Source organism: Podarcis gaigeae (assembly GCF_964106915.1).
Source record: "Podarcis gaigeae genome assembly, chromosome: 4".
Classification (NCBI taxonomy): Eukaryota; Metazoa; Chordata; class Lepidosauria; order Squamata; family Lacertidae; genus Podarcis; species Podarcis gaigeae.
The window spans coordinates 78,647,389-78,663,762 of NC_139677.1; the positions used below are offsets into that span (position 1 = coordinate 78,647,389).

The 16,374-nt window shown below is 44.3% G+C and overlaps 1 protein-coding gene across 2 annotated transcripts; it reads right to left on the reverse strand.

Moving 5' to 3' along the window:
* Window positions 1-1,726: 1,726 nt before the first annotated feature.
* On the reverse strand, window positions 1,727-15,432 carry SERTM1 (serine rich and transmembrane domain containing 1). 2 transcript variants are annotated; one of them, XM_083737594.1, is made up of 3 exons: window positions 15,303-15,432; window positions 4,002-4,133; window positions 1,727-3,607 (listed from the first exon to the last, which is right to left on the reverse strand). In XM_083737594.1, the coding sequence occupies exon 3, from the start codon at window positions 3,454-3,456 to the stop codon at window positions 3,133-3,135; it is 324 nt and encodes a 107-aa protein (XP_083593720.1). In that variant the 5' UTR covers window positions 3,457-3,607; window positions 4,002-4,133; window positions 15,303-15,432; the 3' UTR covers window positions 1,727-3,132. The 2 variants fall into 2 exon arrangements, with proteins under 2 accessions (XP_083593720.1, XP_083593719.1); XM_083737593.1 differs by lacking the exon at window positions 4,002-4,133 and having other exon boundaries at window positions 15,303-15,426.
* Window positions 15,433-16,374: the final 942 nt, after the last annotated feature.

Genomic DNA, 16,374 nt, shown 5'->3' on the forward strand with positions numbered 1-16,374 from the left:
GCTTCCCCTCTCTGCACGGAAGCCTACTGCGCAGGGAGGGTGTGGGTAACGGAGGACCTCTCTCCTCCCTGCTTTGCTCAGGCAAGGTGTCCTGGCACCGCCTCGCCTCCTCCGAGCCCTGAAGCTCCTCTCCACTGGAGGCGTGGTTACTCTCCTCCGCTGAGGAGGTGCTGCTTCCCACGATCTTTGGGGGCTCTCTGTAATCCATCTGGCTTTTCCCCTCTCGCCCCTGAGCCGATGGCAGTTCCCTGACAGCATGGATAAACTACAATCTGAATTTAGAATTCAGTTTTGGAATTGAATTGGCGTTGTTCACCCTGATGGGTGACCTTCGTTGTGAGAGACACAGGAGAAGTGTAACCTGCTACTTCTGCTTGATTGCTGTGGCTTTTGATACCATGGTATCACCCTAGACTGGCTCCATGGGATGAGTACTGGAGGCAATGGATTAGGCTGGTTCCATTCTTACCTGCAGGGCCATGTTCAGAGAGTAACACAAGATGAGTGCTCCTCAGCCTCTTGGCATTTGTGCTACAGGGTTCCACTGGATACTGTCCTCTCCCTAGTGCTATTTAACATGTATATGGAATGATGGCGTTTCCTGAAGCCACCATTGCACACAAAGATGATTGAAAAATATGAGACAATGGGCAGAAAGCTACAATCTTTTAATTGCAGCAGCTACTCATGATTCTGTCTCACAGCAAGAAAGAGATAGTTTGATGGGTTTGATCCATATCTCCCAGGCATTGCCCGTTGCCTTTTCTTGGATCTTATTTCTATCCAGCATCTTTTTTATCTGAAATAATCCTTAATCTTTTACAGATAGGTAGCCGTGTTGGTCTGCCATAGTCAAAACAAAAAAAAAAATTCCTTCCAGTAGCACCTTAAAGACCAACTAAGTCAGTTCTTGGTATGTTGTTGTTGTTAGAAAAGTATTTTCAGTTCAACAGAAGTAGCAAATTTTGTCAACATGTTGTTTACTTATTATTACAGGGTGTAAGAAAGATGTGAAAGAACGCAAAACCCAAATTTGGACTTTCCTACTGCTGGTGGGGATGCTGAGGCTGTCAGAACAACAGTTTCCCTTGTCTGTAACACCAGCCAATTCCACCATGATCTAGGGCAAGGTGAAGAACAGTTGCCACCCCCCTCACACAGACTACAATACCCGCCATTGTTGATCATTGGCCATGTAGGCTGGAGCTGATGGGAGTCAGATGGGTCACAAGTTCCCCACTCTGACTTTAGAGGACAAATAGCAGAGTTCTAATGGAGTAAGTCAATCTCATTTAAACAGTTCCACTTTTGGGCAACATAATCTTCAGGATATCCTCAGCAACAGAAGAGAGACCTTGACCAACCTGGTTAAGAACAGTATCTTAGTTCAAATGATTTTAGCAGCAGTGCCAATTTGGGGGTTTGTGGAAAAGGGGAAGGCTGCTTGGAGGCAGTAGCTATTTTAAATGAGTCCAAGTCTTCAGTATCAGATGAATTACATTTTAGGTTACAAGAGGCCACAGTCACACCATAGTGCTTTAAACAGTTGTGGCTTCCCCCAAAGGATTCTGGAAGCTGTAGCTTTTTAAGGGTTCTGAGAATTGTTAGGAGACCCCTGTTCTTCTCACAGTTTCCAAAGTGCCTTAACAATCAACTCCTCTCCCCAGGGAACTCTTAGAATAGTTTGTCACAGTAAGTAATAGTTCCACTTTATTCTGTGCTAGGCCAGCTTCAGCTGGAACACTGTGTCCACTTTCGGGCACCACACTTTGAGAAGCATACAGACAAACCGGAAAGAAGTTCAGAGAAAGGTAATGAAGATGGTCAGAGATATGGAAAACAAGTCCAATGAGGAACATTTAAAGGAACAGAGACATGATAACACTTTTTATTTCTCTGAAGGGCTGCCACATAGCAAGGTTAGAGCTAACAGGCTTAAGTTAAAAGAGGGTAGATTTGGACTGGGCATTTGAAGACACTTTTTAATGATAACAGCAGTTGACCAACAGAACCAATGACCTCAAAGGTGTTGAGCTCACCGAGGCCTTCAAAGCACAGCTTGGTCCCTCTGTCTGTGCCCTGCACCCTACCCAAATCTGCGCTGGAGGCTTGGAAGATCCCCCAGAACAGATTTAGGGGGTGTATGGATGAGGTGAAGTGGGCGAGTCTCATAGCACAAGTGGAAATCCTTGTGCTGATAAAGCCAATTCCCTTCTCTGGGGAAATGGAGTTGCGGGCCGGACGCAAACCCGCCCCTTGTGTGGGGGTGTGGCTAGCCCCCACATCATAGGGAGTCCCTGGCACGTCACACCCTAGGCCGACCAATCTGGTCGGCCAGGGGGCATGGCGTACTCCCTTAAAGCAACCTGCAGGTGGGAAATCGCCACTGTCTGGTTCCCGCTCACACATTTCTTAGTTAGATCTACTTTGGACACAGCCCAATTCTTCCAATTCAAAGTCCTCATGCAAATCTGCAACTCAACCAAATGCGGTTTTAGTGTGAAATGGAATGAGCCCACATATTTATTATAATCATTTGGCTAAAATAAAACAAGCACATCAGACAACACGGCGACTGTATACAGGAAAACATACAAGAGACCTCAGCGACAAAATTTTGAATTAAATTGTTAAATTAAATTAAGCTTTGTTGCCTTAAAGTTGCTCTAAATTCTAGAACTACGGCACAACAGACTCTTTCAGTGGTGAGATAAATAACTTTCAGAGATCTAATGATATCCTGTATGATATCATGGTGTTTCTGAGGAAGTTAAAGTCCTGAAGCTTTGAGTTGATAAAACCATAGGTGACAAAGCGCAGGAAGCAGAATCTTCCCATTGTTAAGTTTGAAGACCCAGTTTAAATGGGTTGGGGAAATGCTACAACACTAATACAGGCAGGAGGCCATGATCAGGCGGGATACCATCATCCATTTCACTGCTCAGAGATGAAAAATGTCATTAATAAAGAGGGAAAATGCAGGCTAAAAAGGGAAAGAAAAACCAAAGTGAAAATTAAAAGTCACCTCTTTTATGACTATTAGTCCTCCAAAGAAAATACTGCATGCATAACTTCCCCCCAAGAGTTAGACAAAGTTGTTCCATCCCCCAATGCATTCTCTTTCATTCCTTTTCAGGAGGAAAGATTTGAAAAAGCAGACCGCTGGGAAGAAATACTACAGACTTCTAGGTTAGTGAAGGAACTCCCAGCATCGCTGGTGTATTCTGGGTAGGAAGAACTGGAAGAGATTATGTTCTTCAGCCTCTGAAGTGCAATGATTAATAGCAAAAGAAGAAATGCCAAGAGGCTGAGGAATATCGAAACATAGACATAGACATTAGACATGTGTCCGGAAGATGAATCCATGGATGTCGAGAGAGAGGTGGGATACAGCTCCAGAAAAGTCCCATTTTCCATATTTGATATTAATCCAGAGGTAGGGTGGAGTTCCGACATTTTATTTGTGCGTGTTGTAAAACAAATGGAGGAGACCTAACATTCAAAGGTAACCTTCCAGAAGAAAGCTGGCATATTGAGCTACCCAGTGATGGCTGTTATCCTTCACTTCTTAGGTCAGAATAAATCTGGACGGTGTTATCCTTTGTTGCTGTAAGAAAGAAAAGGGGGAGAGGATAAATTAGACTTAAAAGTTCATTTCTTATTTGATGCAATTCTAGAATATTGAGCAAGGGAATAACTTCAACTTCACATTTTGATTCTTCTTAGAGGCAAGTGGTAACAGAAAGCTTGGCATGTAAGATTTTAAATACATACTTTCTACTTAAGTGCTGCTAGTAATCTCCCAAGTACAGAAATCTGGGCATTGCAGACTTTGGTATCTCTTGAAACCAACCCATCAATTAGCCTTTTGCCGAACTCAGAACTGTTTTGCACAAGTTTAGGTTTTTTGTGTGGTTAGGTCTTCCATAACTATATCATTGTATCCAACACTGTCCATGTGTGAGTGGAAAGAACTTCTGATTGCACAGTGGGATTTTTACCGGGGTCTTTCTGAAGCATATTTTGGGGGCATACGGGGAACTGCAAGGGGGTGGAGGAGGAAACGAAGCCCCATTGCGCTAGCAGAAGTCTGTTTGGAATCCACTCCAATTTTGGAGCCTCAGAAACTGACCCTGAAAACCATGGAGGGTGGGATAAAATGAAATGAGGTTAAAACAATCTGGTGATTCCATAAATATGTGCCAACATTACTACCGATAATACTCTACTTTGATATTCTCATTTATCACTCTTTATTTCTTGTTGGTTCCTCTAACACAGGGGTGGCTAACCTTTGGCCCTCCAGCTGTTCTTGGACTAGAACTCCTTCCATTCCAGACTATGGGTCATGCTGGCTGTGGCTCATGGGTGCTGGAGCCCAGAAGGAGCCAGAGGGCCACAGGTTAGCTGCCACTGCTCTGACCTAATTAAGAAGCTTCTTCAAGATGCCAGCAGCTCTTCTGTCTGTGGGAAAAGCCAGAAGAGATAAATGATCTTCAAGACATGCAAACAAGTCTCTCCAAGCACCATTTCTCTTCTGACGGATTAAAAGATGCCTCAGAAGACAATTTCTAAGAGAGCTAAAGAATTTGCCACTAGATCTCTGCAAGAGTGTGCATAAAATAACCGCTATATTGCAATAGTAATCTAAAGGTAAGGGCCTTGACAATACTATAAATAGCTTCAGGCATCTTTAAAACTTCAGCTACGGTAAATAATTTATACCCAATTTGTAGACCGTGATTTAATTTCTCTGTCGCCTTGTCTATGCGCCTTATAAATGCCTAGTTTAGCAAAAAAGGAAGCAATGGCATCAAATTTCTCATCTGTATGGTAGACATATTATCCTAAGCTTAATAGTATGGTTTTAATAAACGTAAATGCCCAAATCCAGGTCTAGCTGCACATTGCACACAATGAATTGCCTTAGACTGTGTGTCGGACTATATATTTGAATGTGCATCTCCTTAAAGAAAAGGAGTGTGAGTTGGTTTGGATGTGAAAGCCAGCTTGTGTGCTGTCAGAAACTGCTGACCACTGCCCCATGTGACGAGCCGTAACTCTAGAAGTCATTGACCTCCAATAAAGCTGTATGTGAAAAGATTCAGGACAGATAAAAGAAAGTCATTTTTCCCACACAGAGCATAGTTAAACTATGGAACTTGCTCCCACAAGAAGCAGTGGTGACCACCAACTTGGATGGATGGCTTTAAAATAGAATTGGACAAATTCATGGAGAAGTCTACTAAAAGCTACTAGCTATGATGGTTATAGGGATGTGGGTAGTGCTGTGGTCTAAACCACTGAGCCTAGGGCTTGCCAATCGGAAGGTTGGCAGTTCGAATCTCCGTGATGGGGTGAGCTCCCATTGTTCGGTCCCTTCTCCTGCCAATCTAGCAGTTCGAAAGCACGTCAAGTGCTAGTAGATAAATAGGTACCACTCCAGCGGGAAGATAAACGGCGTTTCCATCTGCTGCTCTGGTTCGCCAGAAGTGGCTTAGTCATGCTGGCCACATGACCCAGAAGCTGTCTGTGGACTAATGTCAGCTCCCTCAGCCCATAGAGCGAGATGAGTGTGCAACCCCAGAATTGTCTGCGACTGGACCTAACGGTCAGGGGTACCTTTACCTTTATGATGGCTATGTTCTGTCTCCAGAACCAGAGACAATAATGTTTTTGAATACCAGTTGGTGAAAACCACAAGGCAGAGGAGTTCTCTTATGCTTGGGGCCCGCTTGCTGGTTTACCACAGGCCACTGGTTGGTGCTGTTGACTCCAGCCAGGACATTAGAGTGCCTCCTGCCTTTGGTTCATGTGTTTGTTATCTTGCCTCCAAGCAAGCTAGACCCCAGGCCTGTTACTGGTTTTGTAATTATCCACTCAACTGCTGAAACAAATAGTATAAATAGTCATACAATTGGTACAATGATCTGTTTGGCTTGCATTGATTAAAAAAAATATGTACAACACCAGTGTCCAATCAACAAATGGCAAGATGACTGTGATCAGATCCTTGGAAGCAAATTAACTGTGTACTGTATTAACGGGATAAATCATGCATGGCGATATAACAAAAACAAGGGATATGAGAGTTGAACAGATGGAAGATGTGTGTGCATGCATGTTCACCAAAATGCTCCTCACTTGGGGAGCCATTTAGCATAGGAATGGCCCTGCTACAGTATCCAATTCCTACTTTCCTTCTCTTTTTTAATTTGTCTCCTCTTTTGTCTTTTGAGTAAAAACCTTCACAGCTCATTATATATCCACTTTATAGTAAATCATTAAAATCATTCCCTGAACACCTGTCTATTTATTAAAGAAGAGTGGAGCAAATGGCTTCAAAACAATGCAGATGAGTCCATTCTTAGCAGAACTGGAGAGGGTGAATGGCATTTAAGAGTCAGTCTCAGAAGAGTTCTGATGTAAGCTACTGATAGGATCACATCAATTTCAGCTCTACATACTGCAGTAAATTGAGTGTTCTTTCAGATAACCTTGGTTGCACAGTGTTATAAATTCCCTTACATTTTTATTGCCTGTGGTTCTTCTCTGTGTAAATCTTGATTCTATTACTCTATTTTATTCTGCCAACCTCCATGAAAATTCAGCTGCAGAGGCTTCATTTGCAGTTCTGGGGCTTGACAGATTAGAACAAAGGCAGAGAAGCAAAGAACTTGGGACCCACAGACTTGAAGGAGCACCATCCTGACATCAACTTGTTGGGTATTAAGATCTTCAGAAGGGGTCCTTCTAAATGTTCTGCTACCAGAAATGGTATGGTTAGCAGGAATGCACAAACGGGCCTTCTTAGTGGTGTCCCTCCAGCTGTGGAATACCTTCTCTTTGGACATAAAAGTCAGCATCAACAGTATATTCATTGTGGTGCCAACTTAAAATGTATATGTTCCCCCAGGCTTTTATGTGAAACAAGCCTACACAATCTTTTGCAGTATCCTTTGAATTTTTAATTACTTTTAGTTGCTCTAGTCTTTTTTATGATGTAAACAGCCCTAAGATCAGCAATGATAAATGATGGGACAGATATTTTTAAAACAAAATCTTTTAGTGGAAGGGCTGTAACTCAGTGATGGAGCATGAGCTTTCTGTGAAGAATGCCCTAGGTTCAATACCCAGTAGATGGTATTCTATTCTGAGCAAAACTTAGTTGACCTATGGAAATTACTGGCCCTAAGTTATGTTTCATTAATTTCAGTGCGTCTAGTCTGAGTAAACCTGAGCTCAATATCACCCAGGTAGGGTAGACAGCACTGAGCTGATTGGACCAATGGTCCAACTCAGATAAAGGCATAATTCTTGTTGCTAACAAAACAACAATTTGGGACCATTCCAGACAACTTTTTCATGCAACAGATGTGCTACAGTGCACCAGAATTGAGACCTCAGATGAGGAAGACCCCATTATCACCCCTGCAGATTTGGGGACCCCAGTTCATCCCAAGTGGTCCCGTCAATCAGCTTTAAAGACTTCCCACATCATCCTCAGTAACAGAGGTGGCATTGGTTTCAGGTCAAGGCCCAGACCAGAAGGGTCAATGGACATCTGGCAGCTCAAAGTTTCTCTCCCTTGAGGAAGGACTAGGGCAATAAGGATGGTTATAAAGCTGCTCAGTTGGTGCTTGCTAGCTGCTAATACAACAACTCAGATGGCTTAGTTCCAAGAACCAAATCCAATGTGAGTTTTTAGCAGGACAACTCTTTAGCTGTTTTTTGAAACCGTGCTCACTAACCTGCCAGACGTGGTTTAAGTTGAGAATCTGGGGCAAAATAAGGCAGGGACCATTGCAATTAGTAATTGTGTTAATGGCTTAAAAAAAAAATTAAGAGCTTGCATGGGGAGTCTAGTGTACATCAGGACACTGATGGTGTGCACTTTTAACTCTTTTCCTCTGCTCTGATCCACACCACTCCCCACACCTGCTACAGTTGTAGCTTGGATCATGAATGCCTTGTGAGTTGAAACGTTTTGGCTCCTGAACGCCACAAGTGAGTGTTCTGGTTTGCGAACGTTCCTTGGAACCCGAATGTCCAACCCGACTTCCATGGCTCCTGCAGCCTTGGTTTCTGAAAATTTTGGAAGTTGAACGGACTTCTGGAATGGATTCCGTTCAAATTCCGAGGTACGACTGTATTTGCATTGGGAGAAAGTATCCTATTTATGCTAGTGGAACTTGTCTCCCAGTACAAAGAAGCATAGGGGGCAGAGAGAGATTAGGACCCCTACGGAAGGCAAAAGATTTAAGACTACTACTCCCTCCCGTTTCTGATCTAGACTTTGATGGTTTTTTAACAGCCAGCCACACAATACAATCATTCATGCTAATTGCACGAATGGTGTCTTATCTTGTTTGGCCCTCAGCCACACAGTGGCGGCGGAAGGCAATTAATTATATTAATTCCATTTATCAGGCACTCACTGCCTAAGTATTCTCCAATAAACTTACAAAGTTTGAAGAGCAGAACATGCAGAACAAAAAATCAGAAGAATGTTTTGCAGATAAAGCAAGCCATACAATAACCACAGAACAGACCCAATAAAAGAGCAGCAAATTGGAGCAACCAAAAAACCCTATCAATACACAGCAAAATCACAATTCATGGATGCAAGGCCCACAATCTGGATAGGTCGGCTTTACACACTAGCTTATAGTTTCTTTCTTAAATTGCTGGGGTACTATAACCGGGAGCAGACGGTCTACTGTTGCTGGAAATCTGTGCACTCTCTATGCGCACAAAGAGTGCCAGATGGCCCTGGCTGAACAGGAAGGTGTCTGAACTACAGCCACAGCAGCCACACTCTTGCCAAACGATTCACTTTTGAGGTTTGGTGCAACTAATGGCGCAAATCTAACCACAAAGTCGGAACAACTTTCTCAGGCATGAATAAAATGTTTACATCAAGTGCCAGCTAATTAAAACTAGGCATGATATCTTCAGTGACTGAGTTTGGGAATTTGGGAGAGACGCTGCAGTGAAAATCAAGAGATTCAGTAGACATCTAACAAATTAACCAGTTGTGCTAGATTTATTATAGAACAGAAGTGAAGGTTCTGCTTGTCCCTTGGCTACTTGCGGCGAAAGTGCAAGTTCCTTGGGGGCCCAACTTTGGATCTCTCCCTGTTTTGGTGATATGATTGGCAGATAGACAAACAATTTTATTTTGCTGTGATATTATATGGAATGACCTGCAGAGCAAGGCAGACCTTTGACTCATAGCAGTTTCCTCTATCATGGGTGGAACAGGTGTCCTCAAAGCAGTGGCATAGCGTGGGTTGTCAGCACCCGGGGCAAGGCAAGTAATTTGCACCCCCTAACCCGTGGATTTGCGCCCCCTAACCCTAACCCCCAGATGTTGCGCCCGGCCCCCCCTGCACCCCCACGCTACGCCACTGCCTCAAAGGCACTCCTGGCCTTTCGCCAGGTATGTCACCTACAGCCATTATTGGATTGGGACAACTAGACCAGTGTTTCCCAACCTTGTGCCTCCAGATGTTTTTGGCCTACAACTCCCATCATCCCTGACCACTGGTCTTGCTAGCTAGGGATGATGGGAGTTGTAGGCCAAAAACATCTGGAGGCACAAGGTTGGGAAACACTGAACTAGACCACAGTTGCTCATTTATCAGTAACCTCACAGCTGTGTCACGGCAATGCGCTATCTGTGGGGCTACTCTCGGAGTTGATCTGGAGGCTGTGGCCAGTACCAAACAAGGCAGATTGGTTGCTTGTGGGGAACACCATTGCCGGCACGTAACACTTTGCTTGCATGATTTGAACTGGCTTCCAATTTGCTACTGGACGAAGTTCAAGGTGTTGCTACTAACATTTAAGTCCTGTACAGCTTGAGACCAGGTTACTTTAGAGGTCACCTTATCCCATATATGCCCAGTAGATGCGTGAGCTCTGTGGGAGAGCTACTCTTGCAAGTTCCGAAGATCTCAGAAGCCTGCAGCATCTCAGAACAGGGCTATTAGTGTTTCTTCCCTTGTTCTGTGGAATAACATTTCTGTCGAGATACATACAGCAGGCACTCACTATCTGCACTTTTCAGAAACAGTTGATGATGATTTTGTTTTGACAGGCCCCACAAGTATCCACTTCAAATATTGCTTTAAATGTATTTGTGTCTAAACACTGGTTTAGAATGTGATTAATACATTAACTGTAATAGTAATATAGTCTTCTAGACACACACACACCAATTTATTTATTTGTTGATTTATTTATTATTATTTGTTAAATTTGTATACTGCCCTTCATCCGTTTTCACTGGGTGCCTAAAGGTGTATAATGAAGAAGCCAGCTGCACCTCCTTGGGGAGAGCATTCCACAAATGGGGAGCCACCACAGATAAGGCCCGTTCTGGATACATACAGCAAGAAGTAGATCTGCTTTCAGAAAGATTCTTTCCGTGAGAAAGACAAGAATCTGGCAGAATCTCTGGATGTTTCTATTTCCCATCTTTTAAGCATACTTTGATTGAGTAGATAAACAATTCTCCAGGGCTGGATTTGAATCTCTTATTGTGTTGCTTTTTTTCTTATTCTAACTCTGAACCACTCAACCTTGAAATCAGCCAGAATGTAATAAAGGAAGCTATTGAATGCAACAAGACTACTGCAGAATACCGTACACCATTAATACCAAAATGTATTGATAATTATATTTATCACACTGGTATTTGGTGCCAAAACAAGATAACGGAAGCCAGCCACACCCTGTCTTTTATCGTTCCAAGTTGATGACATATTAAAATTTAATCACGGAAACCAGATTTCATATGATGGAAAGTTGTACACATGCATGTGAGCTTTGAAGCTCACACACAATCTTCGTCCCAGATGCCAGAGGACAACCATCCCCTCCTCTCCACGTGCTCTCCACCGATCCTACTTCTGTCTGTGAAAACAAAATTTCTGGAGAGGCTGAATGTGCGGCATTGTCTTCAAATGAGACAAATATAAATGATTCCACTTCTGTTCCAATCCTCTCCCATTGCCCTAGGAGCTCCTTTAACAAACACTTTTCACATGCTGCACAGCATTTGATTATTCCTTCCCAAAATTGCATGCAGTGCAGCGGTCCTCAATCACAGCTGAGACAACAATGCCTACAGAATCCTCCAGCGAAAAAGCACACTGGCCCTGGAATGCAAATAAAAGTCGGAGAGGAAGTGAGGGAGCAAAAGGAAAAAGTAACAGCATCACTCGGCATAAAACTGTTAATTTATTCCAGTTGAAGAGCGGCGGATATAGCACGCTTTCAGAATTTCACTGTGAGCAGCTACTAGATCAGGGCATTATACAGAGGCAGCCCATGTTTCTCTCCTTATACCCTCAGCAGAGAACTGCAGCTAATTACAGCCCCCCCCCCCCACAATAACCTAAATTATTTGAAGAACTGCTGTATGCTGAATACAACCCATTCAGTGCAAATGTGACAAGGTTGCCCCATTAGCACAAAGAATTTCACCTGTGCAATGGGACTTCCTCTCATTTTCTCTACACATTCCTGCACCACCTGAAATCTGCTCCAAAGGGTAAGGGGAACTCTAGGAACAGTTTCTGGGGGGCATCAAGAAAGGAAGTCCCATTGGACAAGCAGAAGTCCCTGCGTGAACAGAATGGGCTTCGCTGGATGCAACCCTACTTTTTTTATTTTAGATGTATAGAAAAACCATATTCGGCATACAGTACAACAGAAATGGGGACTCTGTGGTCCTCCAGATGTTGTTGGTCTGCAGCTCCCATCATCTGTGACACGCAACAACCACATTTCAGCAAGAGCTTGCAGAAGTGAAAACGTAACCAATCGAGCCTTTAGTACAAGCTGAAGGACGAGAGCATAATGGCTTTCGTCCAGCAGCTCCCGGCCGAGAGTGAGCAGCTGGAGCATGAGATGCTGATAGAGCATGTTGACTGATGGTCAAACCAGGCACTATGAGAACAAAGAAAGGGCAGAGGCCACCGATTCCATCTCTCTACCCAGTTCTCTGGCAGGTCTACTAGGCTGGTTATTGCTGAGCTGTAGCAGAACTGTTGGGTTCCGCTGCAACTCAGAAGAGTGATGGGGTGTGTCTTGCTGTAAATTTGCTAGGCACCTGCCCACAGATCTATTCAAGGATACCATCACCTTTGTTGTTTTACATTGCTACTCTTTGTGGGGGCCAATGGTGGTACTTCTCAGTGAGAATGTGGAGCCCCAAGGGCAACGGTGTAGTTTATCCAAATCTCTTGGGTAGGGGGGGGTCTGCAGCTCTAATGGGAGAAGGGCTGTTGCCCATGAACACACATCTATGTGACAGAGTGTGGGACACCTGGTGCTTCTTTTAATTAATTTTTTTGCAGGCATTTCTATTAGATCAAGGTCCAACCACCTGCAATGCTGGAATCTCAACATGCGGTCCCCCATCCAAATTTGAAACCATACCGGGGCCTGCTTAGCTTTGCAAATGTGCTGGCAGTTTTATTGCTTTATCACTAGGACACAATCCTTATGATCACAAATGCAAATAGCACTGTGACATCTGCTTCACAAATTCTCTTCTCTTTGTTCTTGGGATTAGTTAAAAACTGAACATCAGAAAATTAAATCAGTGCTCTCTGCATACTGCTGTCTAAAATATGGCCTCTGGGTGGAATTCCATTCAAACATGCTAGACTTTTAAAAAATACCTACAGATCTCTCTTTCTTTCTTTCAGGGGAAGTTGCAGTTTCCAGTGCTCAGTGGTCAAGAAGACCAAAGGCTGTTTTGAAATTGCAGCAGGACAATATTTTTTAAAATAGTGAAAACAATTTTGCAACTTCATTAGTGGACTAAGGTACTGTACTGGCTATATTTCTGAAATGGAAAGAGTATTTTGATCAACTTTTAAAAGTTTGCTTTTGTCAGTTCCAGCTCTTTCTCAAGCCTACATTTTGAGGCTGGAAACAAGAATAACTTGTTTCAGATGTAAAATCCAGAGGCTGCGCATTAATTATTGGCTTAGGTTTGCCAGAATGGAGGGTTTTAAGGAAATGGCAAATTTGGACCCAAAATATAAATCCAGTAAATCTACAATGGAGAAGCAGAGTTATTTTTACTACAATAGAAAAAAATTGTTTTTTTTCAGTGCAGTGCGAATAGCAGAGACAATTTCATTCTCTAGGGCTGAAGTCAAACTTTCTCAAAGTTCATTACAACTTGCAGAATTTAATTAGTGCCCCCCACTCACCATGGCCCTATGTACACACTAATATATCTCAATAGCAATTTGAGCATAAATGAGAAATATTTTTAATGGCAGAGTGTGGAAAACCTAATAAATAATTTTGAGTAAACTGTATTTAGTTGTAAATATTGCTTGACAATGTTATTTCAATAAGGGATAGGTGCCAATCTCTAAATTGACTTTTTCTAAATTATTCAGAAAAAGCAAAACTGAGTGTAATGGCCAGTAGAACACAAAAAACTTTTCATATTAAGCAAAGCATCACATTGGCTTTCAAAAGAACAATTGAGAAAATTTAAATAAAACAAAATCGACCACTTCAGGTAGCCAAAGATGTTTTCACATCTTACTTTCCTCAGTTACACAAATGCTGACCAGATGTATTTATTTAGGATGACCAAGTGAGAAGCAAAACAAACAGCTTAAAAAAAACCCTTATTTTAAAGTCTGTCAAATATTCTGCTTCAGAAGTATTCAGCCATTTATTATGATTAGAGGACAACTGCAAATAAAAGCCAATGGTTATTATCTCCCCCAACTCCATATTCTATTCTGCTTCCATCCATATGAAACCTTCTCTGTCACCTCATAAAATATTAGCAATGAAGCCAGTCTGAGAAGGACTTCACACATCCATGTCCAAGACTTGATGACTGCAGTGTCAAGTTGTAGCGCATGTGACATGCATGTGAGCGAGACAACCTTCACAGGTCACACTTCTTCAAATATGGAGGCGATTCGCACATCTGGCTGCAAGTCACTAGATTATGCACACTCATCTGTTCTGCAGCCCTTAAGGGTCCTTAATTCTAGAAACATTTACTGGAGAATAAGGTCACACAGATCACAGTGGGCCTTACCTCCCAGTAAGCATCTGTTAAATTCTGCTGTAAATTGATCAGCAACAGATCCCTCTACTATTTAAAGACAGCATTGCTTCTTCTCCCACTCCCTCAATGGAAATACCTTCGGAAAACCATCCCTGGGTTAATCTGAATGGAAGAGAACCTCTAAATCTCCAGATTGCATTTTGAAATAGATATATTTAGATGCACTGCCCAATCTTTTTCTCCACTGTGATAGATAATTCGTTTTGCAGGAGGCTATTCACGTTGTGCAAATCAGATATTTCCCTCTTCCTATCACCCGCTTTGTGTGTGTCTGCAACAGTGTGCAGGTGTGAGGGGGAGAGAAGTGCATTTTTGCAAAACTCTCTAATCTGGAGAGGATGCAGAATGGGAACAAAAATACCTGCCGGAAACTCTTTGCCCTCTAGACACCAGCCAGAGGGCAAATTGTATGTAACATTGAAGAGCTTTGCTCCTCTGTAGCACAGGTTGGTTCTCCACCGACAGGTGATGTTCCTGCAACCTGGGTCAATAATGAATGGGGATGGCGGGTGTTTTGGGGGGCAGGCAGTTAAAGGAGTCACTGAGGCTGCAATCCTAGACACGCTTTCTTGAGAGCAAGTCCTGCCGAACTCACTGGCACTTATTTCTGAGTAGGCATGCCTAGGGTTGCCCTGCAAAACTTAAAGAAATCCAAACCGTTCCACCAGGCAAGAAAACCATCCCTTTAAAAAAAAAAGCGAGAAAGAAACTAATCTAATTCCTTCGCTCCTCGCCCCCCCCCCCCGTCCCCCTTTTTGAAGCAAACTAAAAGGCCGGTTCCTGTACCTAAAGGCTGCGTTCTTTTGTATGTTTACTTGGGAGTAAGCCACGTGGAAGGCTTTCCAAGCAAACCGACCCAGAACCGGGTTGCTCGGCTGCAATCCTGGACGACTAGTTCCTTAGAAACACGCAAGTTCTAGCGAGGCTTCTTTCCGAGGCAAATCTGTTTCGGATCCGGGGGGATCGCCTCGTCCTTTTGCGTTCGGCGGAGGGACGCTGCGGAAATGCCAGGCTGTCCCGGGAGATCTCCGGGACGGGAAGGCTGCTCCGATGGCAGGACACCATTCAAAAGCCTCTCTGAGCAGAAGAAGGTGGGGGAAATCTGGAGCCGAGGAGGGTTAGGGAGGGCGCGCGTGCAATCCAGAAAGGGAGACCGCGGAGGGGACGCCGGCTCACTGACCTGCGCGGGCGGGATCCCGTCTGGCTTTCCCCGAAGGAACGAGGCTGAGAAGCGCCGGGCAGCCGGAGCGACACCGAATCACCGCCCGCCTCGCTCTACAAGCCACCCGGCCAGCACTGCGCTCCGCCGGAGAAGCGGCTCGCAAGAGCCCGAGGGGCGTGGCTGCTGCTGGCCCGCCCCTGGGAGGGGAGAGGCCCCCGCCGCCCAATCGGCAGCCAGCTCTCTCCCTATTTAGAATAAAGACTCCCCATTGAATTCCTTCACCTTTGGCCGCGGTCGCTTCCCTTCGCATCTTTCTGGAGCGGGTGGGGTAGAGGCTCCCTCCGCATAGATATGTGAGATGCGAAGGCTCTGCTTTCCATTTCCTTCCAGACACGTTTTGGGTTTTTTAAAGACCCCTCCCCACTTTCCCGTTTAGCAGATACATACGTAATTCACCTGGCCTCCTGAGAACAAGCAGGGCCCTCCCGGCCATGAGGCAGACTAGAGCAGCCGCCTCAGGCAGCCAGAATCCAAGGGCAGCTGCCATGGGTGCCCCTACTGAAGGGAGAAGCTGTGGCAGCAACGCAGGATTTAGGGCCGTGCTAGAGGTTCCCATGTTAAAGCTATGGTTTTCCCAGTAGTGATGTATGGAAGTGAGAGCTGGGCCATAAAGAAGGCTGATTGCCGAAGAATTGATGCTTTTGAATTCTGGTGCTGGAGGAGACTCTTGAGAGTCCCATGGACTGCAAGAAGATCAAACCTGTCCATTCTTCAGGAAATCAGCCCTGAGTGCTCACTGGAAGGACAGATCCTGAAGCTGAGACTCCAATACTTTGGCCACCTCATGAGAAGAGAAGACTCCCTGGAAAAGACCCTGATGTTGGAAAAGATGGAGGGCACAAGGAGAAGGGGACGACAGAGGACGAGATGGTTGGACAGTGTTCTTGAAGCTACGAGCATGAGTTTGACCAAACTGCAGGAGGCAGTGGAAGACAGAAGTGCCTGGCATGCTCTGGTCCACTGGGTCACGAAGAGTTGGACACGACTAAACAACAAAGAGGTTCCCATGCACAGGATGCTGAGCGGAAGG

Bases quoted from the DNA above. Each gene is read 5' to 3' on its own strand.
- SERTM1 (XM_083737594.1), bottom strand. From the start codon at position 3,456: ATGTCGGAACTCCACCCTACCTCTGGATTAATATCAAATATGGAAAAT.